Source organism: Hyperolius riggenbachi, chromosome 4 (genome assembly GCF_040937935.1).
Source record: "Hyperolius riggenbachi isolate aHypRig1 chromosome 4, aHypRig1.pri, whole genome shotgun sequence".
NCBI lineage: Eukaryota > Metazoa > Chordata > Amphibia > Anura > Hyperoliidae > Hyperolius > Hyperolius riggenbachi.
The window spans coordinates 262292237-262306404 of NC_090649.1; the positions used below are offsets into that span (position 1 = coordinate 262292237).

At 47.0% G+C, this 14168-nt stretch overlaps 1 protein-coding gene across 3 annotated transcripts in view; it reads right to left on the minus strand.

Moving 5' to 3' along the window:
- Positions 1-2748: 2748 nt before the first annotated feature.
- FBXL4 (F-box and leucine rich repeat protein 4) overlaps positions 2749-14168 on the minus strand; it is a 68830-nt gene continuing 57410 nt past the window's right edge. For 2 of the 3 annotated variants that reach the window (XM_068231211.1, XM_068231210.1), the window contains exon 8: positions 2749-6814. In XM_068231211.1, the coding sequence (XP_068087312.1) occupies positions 6651-6814 (164 nt within the window). In that variant the 3' untranslated portion in view covers positions 2749-6650. The remainder of the gene's footprint in view (positions 6815-14168) is intronic. The other variant, XM_068231212.1, reaches the window with a different exon arrangement.

A 14168-nucleotide genomic window follows, 5' to 3' on the forward strand; every position in this document is an offset into this window, starting at 1 on the left:
TCATTATAGAATAGAAACAGCACCACTGTTGTCCAGTCTAAGCACTGTGACCTACAAGAAACTGATATTAATGAAAAGGCTAATACTTAAAGAACCCTTGTATTGAAGGCCAATGCAAATCTGGTTTGAAGAGCGTAAAATCTAGATTTTCAAGCAATGGAAAAATGAATACGACCTGATAAGTAATATTATGTGATATAAGTAATCTTTCACCATTTTCATTCTTTCAGATTGCTTTACATTCAGTGAAATGTACAGTAAGTATTGATTCTCTTAGGATGTTACCCTATTCCAGAGTGATAAGGTTCATAAACGCAACATCAAGTGGCTTAACGAACACCCCAATTAAATTAAATACCTACCTTTGCCTCCTGAATCAGGAGATCTTAACATGTAGGTAACCAAGGAGCAGAGCATAATAGATAGTGTAGTTTTTTTATGTATTTTATCTCACTCTAAACAGTTCAGAATTTACTAGAATTTATTCCAAGGAAGTAAAAAACATCTTATTTAATTAAGCCTAGACAGTAACATAACCTCAATTATGAATCTGTTTGTTTTAAGGCACAATGTTCTTTGCTCCGGTTTTAGGCCCGGTTCACATTAGCGGTCGCCGTCCGGAATCGCCGTGCCGGAGCCGGACCGCATGCGGAACGGACGCACGGCATAGCAATGAAAGCCTATGCGTCCGTTCACATGCGTCCGTTTCGTCCGGACCGGATCCGGACTCCGGCGTAAGACCCAACATGCGCTATTTTTTGGTCCGGCTCCTCCGGCAGAAGTATCCGGAGCGGAGCCGGACTGCACCATCCGGCCAATACAAACCAATGAGAACCGGAGAGCGCACAACACACTGGCTATAAAATCCGGATGTTCTACCCCACTTCCTATGCGTATTGTAGCGGCGATTTTGGATGGGGACACATGGGCAAGCATTTTGGAGTGGAGCAGCAGTGACTTTAAACGTGCTGGAGATGTTGGCAGTATGTCGGAGGTGGAGGTGAGTGCTAAACAGCGGAGGGCCTGATTCCACAGGTCCACCTTCTGCTGACCTCCCAGACCCCAACATTTTTATTTTATTTCTACTATCTTTTGCCAAACGGATCCGGATCGCATCCTGATGAACACCTGATGCAAACTGACCGGATCCGGATCAGAACCGTACGGTTCCGATCCGGATCCGGTACGGATCCGGTCAGGTCATCCAGTCCGTTTGGTAGAGAACCGCAAGTGTGAACCGGGCCTGAGAGTTTGCTAATGGTGCAAGAACTAAAAAAATAAACTAGATTTAGTCCGTTTCTAAATTAGCTGTTATACATTGCTAAAAACAAAAACAGAAACCTGGTGCATCTGTCCAGCTACTATATACATTATTATGAACGCACAGAATCTGTAGAGGAGATAAGTAAAGGTAAAATACCCTCCACCAGGAGTTCTGTGAATACAATATCAATTATGGAAGATTACTGCATGTGTGTTAGAATGTAGAACAACATATTCAAATTTCAGATAAAACCAGCGTAGCTCTTTTGACAAAAATATATTACCAATTAAGACCTCTTTCTCAAAGTACACTCTACTTTGCCTTTAATAGGGGTGAAATCTCTCATCACTCACCTTTCTCAAACAGGGAATTTTATGAGACAAAGGCCTCAATTCACTAAGCTTAACTCCTGTCTTTAATAACTCTTCTGAGCTGTTTTACAGTCATTACCATGGTGATATAATTGTGATAACTGTAAAACAGCACTGAAGAGTTATTAAAGACAGGAGTTAACCTTAGTGAATTGAGGCCAAAGTGGTGTAATATGAAAAAAAAATAGAGAATCAAAGTCAAAAAGCAGACCAAAGAGTGGTGCAAAAAAAGTTTTTGCGCTGCCACACCTTACCCGAAAGGTTGGTGCATAACCTTGGGTGCTAAGCAACATCACCCAAAAAAGTCAATATTAAAGCTCGAAAGTAGGTCAGCACACCGTGCTTTAAATGCAATGTCCATTTAATGCATTCGTCAAGTCAAGTTTGACAATTGTTTCGGGTGTCACAGAGTGTCCCCTTACTTCAGAAAAGTGCAAACAAAAGAAATAACTAAGGGTGGAGTCTAAGTGGTTGATTCACTATAGTGCCCTATAGGTAAACAATATAACTATAGTTAAACAATTTGTGCCCGCTATGCACAGTCGTGCTGCATAGCATGCCTTGCTTAGTTACATGCGCTGCTTACATAGCAACGCGCACTCCTTTAAATGCCGGGTGCTGCTGTGAAGTATCGCGGCTGCTATGTTAATTAACATAGTAGCGGCCACCCTAGTGAAGTATCGCGGTCGCAATACTATGTTAATTAGAACTACTTCATAGCAGTGGGCGGCATATAAAGGAGCGCACGTTGCTATGTAAGCAGACTGCGCAGCATGACCGCACAAGTTGTTTCTTAACTCGTGCTGCTGGAGCAGCACGCTATGGTGAAACAACCCATATGTCCGGTATGTAGTCACAGTCTCTGAGGTAACCTATACCTTACACCACCCAATTAGCTCTGTCAGCTCCACTGATGTAGTTCTGAGGTACTCAGCAGGACATGTAAATTGCTACCTCCTCTGATTTGCCTGTGTACATAAAGTTGTATATACTGACTGGGTGTCCCAATGTCCATTTTCCACCCATAGCCCTGCCCCCTAGCAGAAGAGGTCATAGGTGCTTCTCTAGCTCCAATCAGAGAAGCACCTGTGACCTCTTTTGCTAGAGGATGGGCTACGGGTGGAAGCCGGATATCAGGGCACCCGGTAAGTATAAAACTTTATTTAAAATAAAAACATTAGGCCCCCAAATTGCGGCAAAATCACTTTAAAAAGTGTATCAAAAACTATTTTGCAGAGCTCATATCCTTTTCATTGGAGTGCAAACCCACCCAAAATGCTGCATGTCCTGCAATTGTGATTAGCCATAATCGCTATAGCTGTAGTGGGTTCCCCACCATTGACATTCATTGAAAAAGCGTTTTTCGCTGGCAATTGTCAACAATCCAAAAAATGCGGGCAAAAGTACTATAGTGGGTCCCAGCCTTGATTGTTGCTTCTTCCCATTGTCTCATGAATAAATTAGTTTAACCCTACTTCTGTAAAAAGAAATATTCCTTCTACAGAAAAAATGTTGTTCATAAGAACAAATCTCACGCAGTCCAAAATAAATGTTGTTCTCAAATCATCGCTGTCAAAACATGTAATGTTTTACTTTCTTTGTTTTAGCCAAAACATTCTGTGCTTTTACATTTTTCTATAAAGTACTTGGACAGAGCCATCAGGTGTTTTGGTTCAGGTGTTTATTTTGGGGTACCCACTTTGAAAAAAGGGATCCTCTAATCAGATGCATGTAGTTTAGTTGGGGGCACTTCTGTGTGTATTGTAGACAGCTATTCATGGACTTAATAAATGTCAAGACTACACTGAACAAAAAAGAATATAGAAATCGGTGAAGTAGAGCAATGGCGGTGGTTTCGAATTTAGATTTTATTTACAAGTTATAAGCTGAAAAACTTAAATATCTGTGGTGTCTATTACCCAGATTGTTTTCAACTAGGTACCCTGTGAAATAGAAATACTGAAGTGGCAGATCGAGAAACAACACAACCGTGGGTGCACACGAACTATGCCTTCCAAACCGTGTCGGTACAGAAACGTACCGTGTATCTCCAGCAAAAGACAACAGAACAGAGAACGGCCTGCAATAAATTCATCAGTGATGCTGCTGCTGGAGAAATTAGAATAAACACACTAGAATCTTTCAAACTCTTGCCGGTTTACAGACCAATGAAAATAGATGAACTGCAGTAACTGCTAGAACTTGGAGGATACGTCTTGGTATCATGGAGTTCTCTTAAGTGTATCATCTTCTTATTTACATCATCTTATTTACTGTAAAGCTTCAGCACACCACCCTTTTATTATACTTGACCACATTTACAAAGATCTGTTATCAGGAAATTTTAGTTACCTTAACTGTTAAAATGTGAAGTTGTAGGATTGTAAAGCTGCTTCTAAAAATTTAAACAGAAATTATAAATTAATACAATATACATTTAAGATCAGCTGACCCAAAACTGAAATCTCCATGTTAGGTAGATGTCAGTGGCTTGAAACACCTACTGAATTTTATTTTGTAATGCCCTGGGGCTTTGGTTGCAAGAGCTCAGTGCATAGGTTTCAAACATAGTCATAGACTTAAAAACTTTACTCTTCGCAGAGTTGAAAGGGTTGATCTGCTTTCAGCCAATAAACTTTGGCCAACCAGGAGTCTATGCAGGAGGAAATGGTTTCTCCATTTACCACAGGTAATAATTTACAGTCCTTTTGATTCTTAGCCAAAAAAAAAAACCTCCTGAAGAATTTGGTTTTTGGCTGAAAAAGGTTGTTTTTCCTCAGTTTTGTTTGTTAAAGGGTAGGTAAAAGTTGGCCATTTTTACTGACTAAGGTATCGGTTTTATAGGTAAGTAGTATTAAGGTGGACATACATCTAGTGATTTAGCTGTATGAGACCATTTAATTCAATCATTTTATTGAATCAAGAGCGAATTTGAGTGTGTTCCAGTATGCCCGATCGATGAAAAGTGGCCGATATCATGTTGAATTGACCAACTTGGTTGACTGAGCAGGATGGAAGCTATCGGTCGATTGCACAGGAACTGGCTACTGTTTACATATTGTTCTAACAACACTGAATCAATTTTTGCATTCATAGCATGGAGGCTCAACATCGGTCCAATTAATTAAAGTAAATAACATAGCATTTCACTTGTTGTAGAGGGGCCAGTAGTCAATTGACTTTCGATAATGCCACACTGAAGTTGACTGTCCAATAAAGTCAATCACTTAGTCGATTGAATAAGAATTCCTAGATGTATGGCTACCTTTACCTGCCACAATTGTTTTAAGATTGGCTCAAGTTCTGTAATCAATACTCCATTTATGAGAAAAAGAAAATTAGCAAGGGTACCCCTCAGAGCTCATGCGGGACAGGAGGGCAAGTTACTGATGTCACTTGAGAACCAGAATTATTGTCCCATTATAAATTGTTGACAACAATAAATTGTATTGGTTACATACAAAATACGTATAGTATTGTTTCGCTTTATAAATAAAAGCTATTAACAAAGTCCAATACACCCTCCAAAAATAATCAATACTATTTATGCCAACTATACTATAGGAGGGCCAAACAGAATAATGATGTTTCACTTACAGCCTGGAGATTTATTCAACATTCCTCTATTTTTTCAAGTGCAGATATTAAGTTAATTAACTTAAAGCGGACCTGAACTCAGAACATCCTCTCTGCTCTAACAAATATACAACAGCATGATAACTTTCAAACAAAAAACATTTGTTACAGCTGATACAAATCCTAAAATAAATCTGCACTGTTTCTACTTCCTGATTCATGAGAGAAGACATATTGTTAACACCCTGTGCTTTCAAATGAGCTTATCTGCCATCTCTGCCATTGGCAATCATGTTACACAGGAGAGATGAAATTACAACTTGTCATTACACACAAATGAGGGGGAATTAAACAGGCTAAACTCTCTAAATACATACAGGGTGCATTTCTCTATATCTTCCTTCTGTCCTGTGCAAGACATCAGGTCCACTTTAAAAAGATACCCTACTTGGTATAGAAGATCTAGGTATAGATGGTTTATGTATTGATTGCTTTTGGAGGGGATATTAGTGCTTTTAATATCCCCTCCCTTTGCTGACACTTCAGGGTAATGGCAAGAACGCCATTGGGCTCTTGCTACCAAAGCCCACGAGGAATATAAGAAGCCAATCAGAAAGTTAGGTTGCTGGCTTTGGGTGTGCTGACTCTTGAGAGAATTGAATAACTGTACAATAAAAGACACTTGCAATCTCAGAAGAATGGGGTAATCTGTTCTTCATGTATACTGTACAGCAAGGCTCCTACATCCTTGCCCTCTATAAAAAATGTTTTTACATCATTACATGATGCTGATACAGATCTGAACAAGTTGGAGTAGCCATTTATGAAGCTGCAAGTGTCTTAAAGGGAGTCTGAAGCCATTTTTTTAATTTTAAATAAACAAACAGATACTTACCTAAGGAGGGGAAAGGCTCTGGGTCCTATAGAGCCTTCCTGTTCCTCTACACAGCCTGCGCTGACTCCCCCCTTAGCAGTCTCTTCTGCTGCGGGTGGGCCTCGGAAGACTTCGGGAGCACTAAGGCTCCCTGAAGATGAGCCACTCCATACTGTGCATGTACAAGCGCCCTCTTCTGCACACTCACGCGTGCGCAGTACAGAGCTGCCAGTCTTCTGGAGCACTCTGGCTCCCGAAGCCTCCCACGGCGGCAGTTTTAAACGGAGAAGCCTGCGGGGGTACAAGAGAATGAGGAGAGGATCAGGAAGGCTCTATAGGACCCAGACCCTTCCCTTCTCCCTTAAGTATCTGTTTTTTTGTTTTTCTGGCTTCAGATTTACTTTAAAATACAATTATCATTTACAGTATCACTTTTCATTAATATTGTCAAAATAATAAAACAAATTAAATCAGGAAATGTCTCCAACTAACAAAAGGAGGAGGAAAATTGGAGTATAGATGATTTATAATAAATAATAAAAAAAAGGATAGTGCAGCATTGAAATCACTGAGTGAAACTCTTTTTGATGGACACATTAGGAAATCTTGAGGTAAGTTCCTGAACTATCCGGCTGTCAATCTGTGAACAGAAGGACACATCCAGCAAGATAAGGTCTTTACAGCATTCAAGTAATTTTCTCAAGGCTGCAGGACTCACCATTCTAGTGCCTAAGACAAAACACACAAAGACATTAAAAAAAAATGAAAATCAAGTTAGGCAAAACTTTATGAAGAGGTAGAGGTAGTGCGAGGTAGAGGTAGAGATAGTGCGACAGAACCTTTGATGGACTTGCACGTCTCTCTGTGTCACTACTAGGAAAAGCAAAAAAACACCTTTTAAAGTGGTTAGCAACACAAGTGTCTTATTAGTGGTTTTATTCCCAGTTCTTGCCACATGACAAGCATAAGGTTTGGAATTTACTTCACTTTCTATTCCTGAGCTCACTTTCAACAATATAGCATCTTATAAATACAGTACTTACCACTAACATTTAATACAGCCTCAAGAGTTTATTTGCTTATATTAGACCTATAGTTCAAACAAGGACTGCAGCCAGAGTATGGTTAAGTCACTATCATAACAATATTTAAAGAGATCCGAAGGCAACATAATTTAAAAATGAGATGCTTACCTCCTTAGTCCATCCTCCTCCAGATCACTACGGCTCGTATATGAAGGGATTTATGTCCAGGCATGGCAGTACTCACACAGGTACAGTACGGCTCGCATATGAGAGCTTTATGTCCAGTCCTGGCAGCACTCGCACAGGTACAGTAAGGCTCGTATATGAGGGGATTTATGTCCAGGCGTTGCAGCACTCGCACAGGTACAGTGCGGCTCGCATATGAGGGGCTTTATGTCCAGGCGTGGCAGCACGTGCACAGGTACAGTACGGCTTGTATATGAGGGGCTTTATGTCCAGGCGTGGCAGCACTTGCACAGGTAGAGTACGGCTCGTATGAGGGGCTTGATGTCCAGGCGTGGCAGCACTTGCACAGGTACAGTACGGCTCGTATATGAGGGGCTTTATGTCCAGGCGTTGCAGCACTAGCACAGGTACAGTACGGCTCGTATGAGGGGCTTTATGTCCAGGCGTGGCAGCACGTGCACAGGTACAGTACGGCTCGTATATGAGGGGCTTTATGTCCAGGCGTGGCAGCACTTGCACAGGTAGAGTACGGCTCGTATGAGGGGCTTTATGTCCAGGCCTGGCAGCACTCGCACAGGTACAGCAAGGCTCCTATATGAGGGAGTTTATGTCCAGGTGTGGTAGCACTCGCACAGGTACAGTAAGGCTTGTATATGAGGGGCTTTATGTCCAGGCACGGTAGCACTCGCACAGGTACAGTGCGGCTCGTATGAGGGGCTTTATGTCCAGGCACGGCAGCACTTGCACAGGTACAGTACGGCTCGTATATGAGGGGCTTTATGTCCAGGCAGCACCCGGACAGGTACAGTATGGTTCGTATAGGAGGGGCTTTATGTCCAGGCATGGCAGCACTCGCACAGGTACAGTACGGCTCGTATAGGAGGGGATTTATGCCCAGGCATGGCAGCACTCGCACAGGTACAGTATGGCTCGTATATGAGGGGCTTTATGTCCAGGCTTGGCAGCACTCGCACAGGTAGTGCGGTTCGTATATGAGGGGCTTTATGTCCAGGCATAGCAGCACTCGTACTGGTACAGTAAGGCTCGTATATGAGGGGCTTTATGTCCAGGCATGGCAGCACTCGCACAGGTACAGTGTGGCTCGTATATGAGGGGCTTTATGTCCAGGCCTGGTAGCACTTGCACAGGTACAGTGCGGCTCGTATATGAGGGGCTTTATGTCCAGACCTGGTAGCACTCGCACAGGTACAGTGCGGCTAGTATATGAGGGGCTTTATGTCCAGGCATGGCAGCACTCGCACAGGTACAGTACGGCTCGTATATGAGGGGCTTTATGTCCAGGCGTTGCAGCACTTGCACAGGTACAGTACGGCTCGTATATGAGGGGCTTTATGTCCAGGCATGGCAGCACTCGTACAGGTACAGTATGGCTCGTATATGAGGGGCTTTATGGCCAGGCATGGCAGCACTCGCACAGGTAGAGTAAGGCTCGTATATGAGGGGCTTTATGGCCAGGCACGGCAGCACTCGCACAGGTACAGTATGGTTCGTATATGAGGGGCTTCATGGCCAGGCACGGCAGCACTCGCACAGGTACAGTGCGGCTCGTATATGAGGGGCTTTATGGCCAGGCACAGCAGCACTTGCACAGGTACAGTACGGCTCGTATATGAGGGGCTTTATGTCCAGGCACGGCAGCACTCGCACAGGTACAGTACGGCTCGTATGTGAGGGGCTTTATGTTCAGGCATGGCAGCACTAGCACAGGCACAGCACGGCTCGTATATGAGGGGCTTTATGTCCAGGCATGGCAGCACTCGCACAGGTACAGTAGGGCTCGTATATGAGGGGCTTTATGTCCAGGCACAACAGCACTCGCACAGGTACAGTACGGCTCGTATAGGAGAGGCTTTATGTCCAGGCATGGCAGCACTCGTACAGGTACAGTGCGGCTCGTATATGAGGGGCTTTATGTCCAGGCATGGCAGCACTCGCACAGGTACAGTATGGCTCGTATATGAGGGGCTTTATGTCCAGGTTTGGCAGCACTCGCACAGGTAGTGCGGCTCATATATAAGGGGCTTTATGTCCAGGCATGGCAGCACTCGTACAGGTACAGTGCGGCTCGTATATGAGGTGCTTTATGTCCAGGCATGGCAGCACTCGTAAAGGTACAGTAAGGCTCGTATAGGAGGGGCTGTATGCCCAGGCATGGCAGCACTCGCACAGGTACAGTGCAGCTCGTATATGAGGGGCTTTATGTCCAGGCCTGGCAGCACTCGCACAGGTACAGTACGGCTCGTATATGAGGGGCTTTATGTCCAGGCTTGGCAGCACTCGCACAGGTACAGTGCGGCTCGTATATGAGGGGCTTTATGTCCAGGCACGGCAGCACTCTTACAGGTACAGTGCGGCTCGTATATGAGGGGCTTTATGTCCAGGCATGGCAGCACTCGCACAGGTACAGTGCGGCTCGTATATGAGGGGCTTTATGTCCAGGCATGGCAGCACTTGCACAGGTACAGTACGGCTTATATATGAGGGGCTTTATGCCCAGGCCTGGCAGCACTCGCACAGGTACAGTAAGGCACGTATATGAGGGGCTTTATGTCCAGGCGTGGCAGCACTCTCACAAGTACAGTACGGCTCGTATATGAGGGGCTTTATGTCCAGACGTGGCAGCACTCGTACAGGTACAGTGCGGCTCGTATATGAGGGGCTTTATGGCCAGGCATGGCAGCACTCGCACAGGTACAGTATGGCTCGTATATGAGGGGCTTTATGTGCAGGCACGGCAGCACTCGCACAGGTACCGTACGGCTCATATATGAGGGTCTTTGTGTCCAGGCATGGCAACACTCACACAGGTACAGTACAGCTCGTATATGAGGGGCTTTATGTCCAGGCGTGGCAGCACTTGCACAGGTACAGTAAGGCACGTATATGAGGGGCTTTATGTCCAGGCCTGGCAGCACTCGCATAGGTACAGTACGGCTCATACTGAGGGGCTTAATGCCCAGGCCTGGCAGCACTCGCACAGGTACAGTAAGGCACGTATATGAGGGGCTTTACGTCCAGGCGTGGCAGCACTCGCACAGGTACAGTACGGCTTGTATATGAGGGGCTTTATGTCCAGGCGTGGCAGCACTCGTACAGGTACAGTACGGCTCGTATATGAGGGGCTTTATGTCCAGGCGTGGCAGCACTCGTACAGGTACAGTACGGCTCGTATATGAGGGGCTTTATGTCTAGGCACGGCAGCACTCGTACAGGTACAGTATGGCTCGTATAGGAGGGGCTTTATGTCCAGGCACGGCAGCACTCGCACAGGTACAGTATGGCTCGTATGAGGGAATTTATGTCCAGGCACGGCAACACTCGCATAGGTACAGTACGGCTCATACTGAGGGGCTTAATGCCCAGGCCTGGCAGCACTCGCACAGGTACAGTAAGGCACGTATATGAGGGGCTTTACGTCCAGGCGTGGCAGCACTCGCACAGGTACAGTACGGCTTGTATATGAGGGGCTTTATGTCCAGGCGTGGCAGCACTCGTACAGGTACAGTACGGCTCGTATATGAGGGGCTTTATGTCCAGGCGTGGCAGCACTCGTACAGGTACAGTACGGCTCGTATATGAGGGGCTTTATGTCTAGGCACGGCAGCACTCGTACAGGTACAGTATGGCTCGTATAGGAGGGGCTTTATGTCCAGGCACGGCAGCACTCGCACAGGTACAGTATGGCTCGTATGAGGGAATTTATGTCCAGGCACGGCAACACTCGCACAGGTACAGTACGGCTCGTATATGAGGGGCTTTATGTGCAGGCAGCACTCGCACAGGTACAGTATGGCTCGTATGAGGGAATTTATGTCGAGGCATGGCAGCACTCGCACAGGTACAATACGGCTCGTATATGAGGGGCTTTATGTGCAGGCAGCACTCGCACAGGTACAGTACGGCTCGTATAGGAGGGGCTTTATGTCCAGGCACGGCAGCACTCGCACAGGTACAGTACAGCTCGTATATGAGGGGCTTTATGTGCAGGCAGCACTCGCACAGGTACAGTACGGCTCGTATAGGAGGGGCTTTATGCCCAGGCACGGCAGCACTCGCACAGTATGGCTCATATATGAGGGGCTTTATGTCCAGGCATGGCAGCACTCGCACAGGTACAGTATGGCTCGTATATGAGGGGCTTTATGTCCAGGCTTGCCAGCACTCGCACAGGTAGTGCGGCTCATATATGAGGTGCTTTATGTCCAGGCATGGCAGCACTCGCACAGGTACAGTGCGGCTCGTATATGAGGGGCTTTATGTCCAGGTCTGGTTGCACTTGCACAGGTACAGTGCGGCTCGTTTATGAGGGGCTTTATGTCCAGACCTGGTAGCACTCGCACAGGTACAGTGCGGCTAGTATATGAGGGGCTTTATGTACAGGCATGGCAGCACTCGTACAGGTACAGTATGGCTCGTATATGAGGGGCTTTATGTCCAGATGTGGCAGCACTCGCACAGGCACAGTATGGCTCGTATATGAGGGGCTTTATGTCCAGGCACGGCAGCACTCACACAGGTACAGTACGGCTCGTATATGAGGGGCTTTATGTACAGGCATGGCAGCACTCGTACAGGTACAGTATGGCTCGTATATGAGGGGCTTTATGTGCAGGCAGCACTCGCACAGGTACAGTACGGCTCGTATAGGAGCGGCTTTATGCCCAGGCACGGCAGCACTCGCACAGGCACAGTATGGCTCGTATATGAGGGGCTTTATGTCCAGGTATGGCAGCACTCACACAGGTACAGTATGGCTCGTATATGAGGGGCTTGTCCAGGCTTGGCAGCACTCGCACAGGTAGTGCGGCTCATATATAGGGGGCTTTATGTCCAGGCATGGCAGCACTCGTACAGGTACAGTAAGGCTCGTATATGAGGTGCTTTATGTCCAGGCATGGCAGCACTCGCACAGGTACAGTGCGGCTCGTTATATGAGGGGCTTTATGTCCAGGTCTGGTAGCACTTGCACAGGTACAGTGCGGCTCGTATATGAGGGGCTTTATGTCCAGACCTGGTAGCACTCGCACAGGTACAGTGCGGCTAGTATATGAGGGGCTTTATGTACAGGCATGGCAGCACTCGTACAGGTACAGTATAACTTGTATATGAGGGGCTTTATGTCCAGGTGTGGCAGCACTCGCACAGGCACAGTATGGCTCGTATATGAGGGGCTTTGTGTCCAGGCATGGCAGCACTCACACAGGTACAGTACGGCTCGTATATGAGAGGCTTTATGCCCAGGCCTGGCAGCACTCGCACAGGTACAGTAAGGCACGTATATGAGGGGCTTTATGTCCAGGCGTGGCAGCACTCTCACAAGTACAGTACGGCTCGTATATGAGGGGCTTTATGTCCAGACGTGGCAGCACTCGTACAGGTACAGTGCGGCTCGTATGAGGGGCTTTATGGCCAGGCATGGCAGCACTCGCACAGGTACAGTATGGCTCGTATATGAGGGGCTTTATGTGCAGGCACGGCAGCACTCGCACAGGTACCGTACGGCTCATATATGAGGGTCTTTGTGTCCAGGCATGGCAACACTCGCACAGGTACAGTACAGCTCGTATATGAGGGGCTTTATGTCCAGGCACGGCAGCACTCGCACAGGTACAGTATGGCTTGTATATGAGGGGCTTTATGTCCAGGCCTGGCAGCACTCGCACAGGTACAGTACGGCTCATACTGAGGGGCTTAATGCCCAGGCCTAGCAGCACTCGCACACGTTCAGTAAGGCACGTATATGAGGGGCTTTACGTCCAGGCGTGGCAGCACTCGCACAGGTACAGTACGGCTTGTATATGAGGGGCTTTATGTCCAGGCGTGGCAGCACTCGCACAGGTACAGTACGGCTCGTATATGAGGGGCTTTATGTCCAGGCGTGGCAGCACTCGTACAGGTACAGTACGGCTCGTATATGAGGGGCTTTATGTCTAGGCACGGCAGCACTCGTACAGGTACAGTATGGCTCGTATAGGAGGGGCTTTATGTCCAGGCACGGCAGCACTCGCACAGGTACAGTACGGCTCCTATTTGAGGGGCTTTATGTCGAGGCATGGCAGCACTCGCACAGGTACAATACGGCTCGTATATGAGGGGCTTTATGTGCAGGCAGCACTCGCACAGGTACCGTACAGCTCGTATAGGAGGGGCTTTATGTCCAGGCACGGCAGCACTCGCACAGGTACAGTACAGCTCGTATATGAGGGGCTTTATGTGCAGGTAGCACTCGCACAGGTACAGTACGGCTCGTATAGGAGGGGCTTTACGCCCAGGCACGGCAGCACTCGCACAGGCACAGTATGGCTCGTATATGAGGGGCTTTATGTCCAGGCATGGCAGCACTCGCACAGGTACAGCATGGCTCGTATATGAGGGGCTTTATATCCAGGCTTGCCAGCACTCGCACAGGTAGTGCGGCTCATATATGAGGGGCTTTATGTCCAGGCACGGCAGCACTCGTACAGGTACAGTAAGGCTCGTATATGAGGTGCTTTATGTCCAGGCATGGCAGCACTCGCACAGGTACAGTGCGGCTCGTATATGAGGGGCTTTATGTCCAGGTCTGGTAGCACTTGCACAGGTACAGTGCGGCTCGTATATGAGGGGCTTTATGTCCAGACCTGGTAGCACTCGCACAGGTACAGTGCGGCTAGTATATGAGGGGCTTTATGTACAGGCATGGCAGCACTCGTACAGGTACAGTATGGCTCGTATATGAGGGGCTTTATGTCCAGGCACAGCAGCACTCACACAGGTACAGTACGGCTCGTATATGAGGGGCTTTATGTACAGGCACGGCAGCACTCGTACAGGTACAGTAAGGCTCGTATATGAGGTGCTTTATGTCCAGG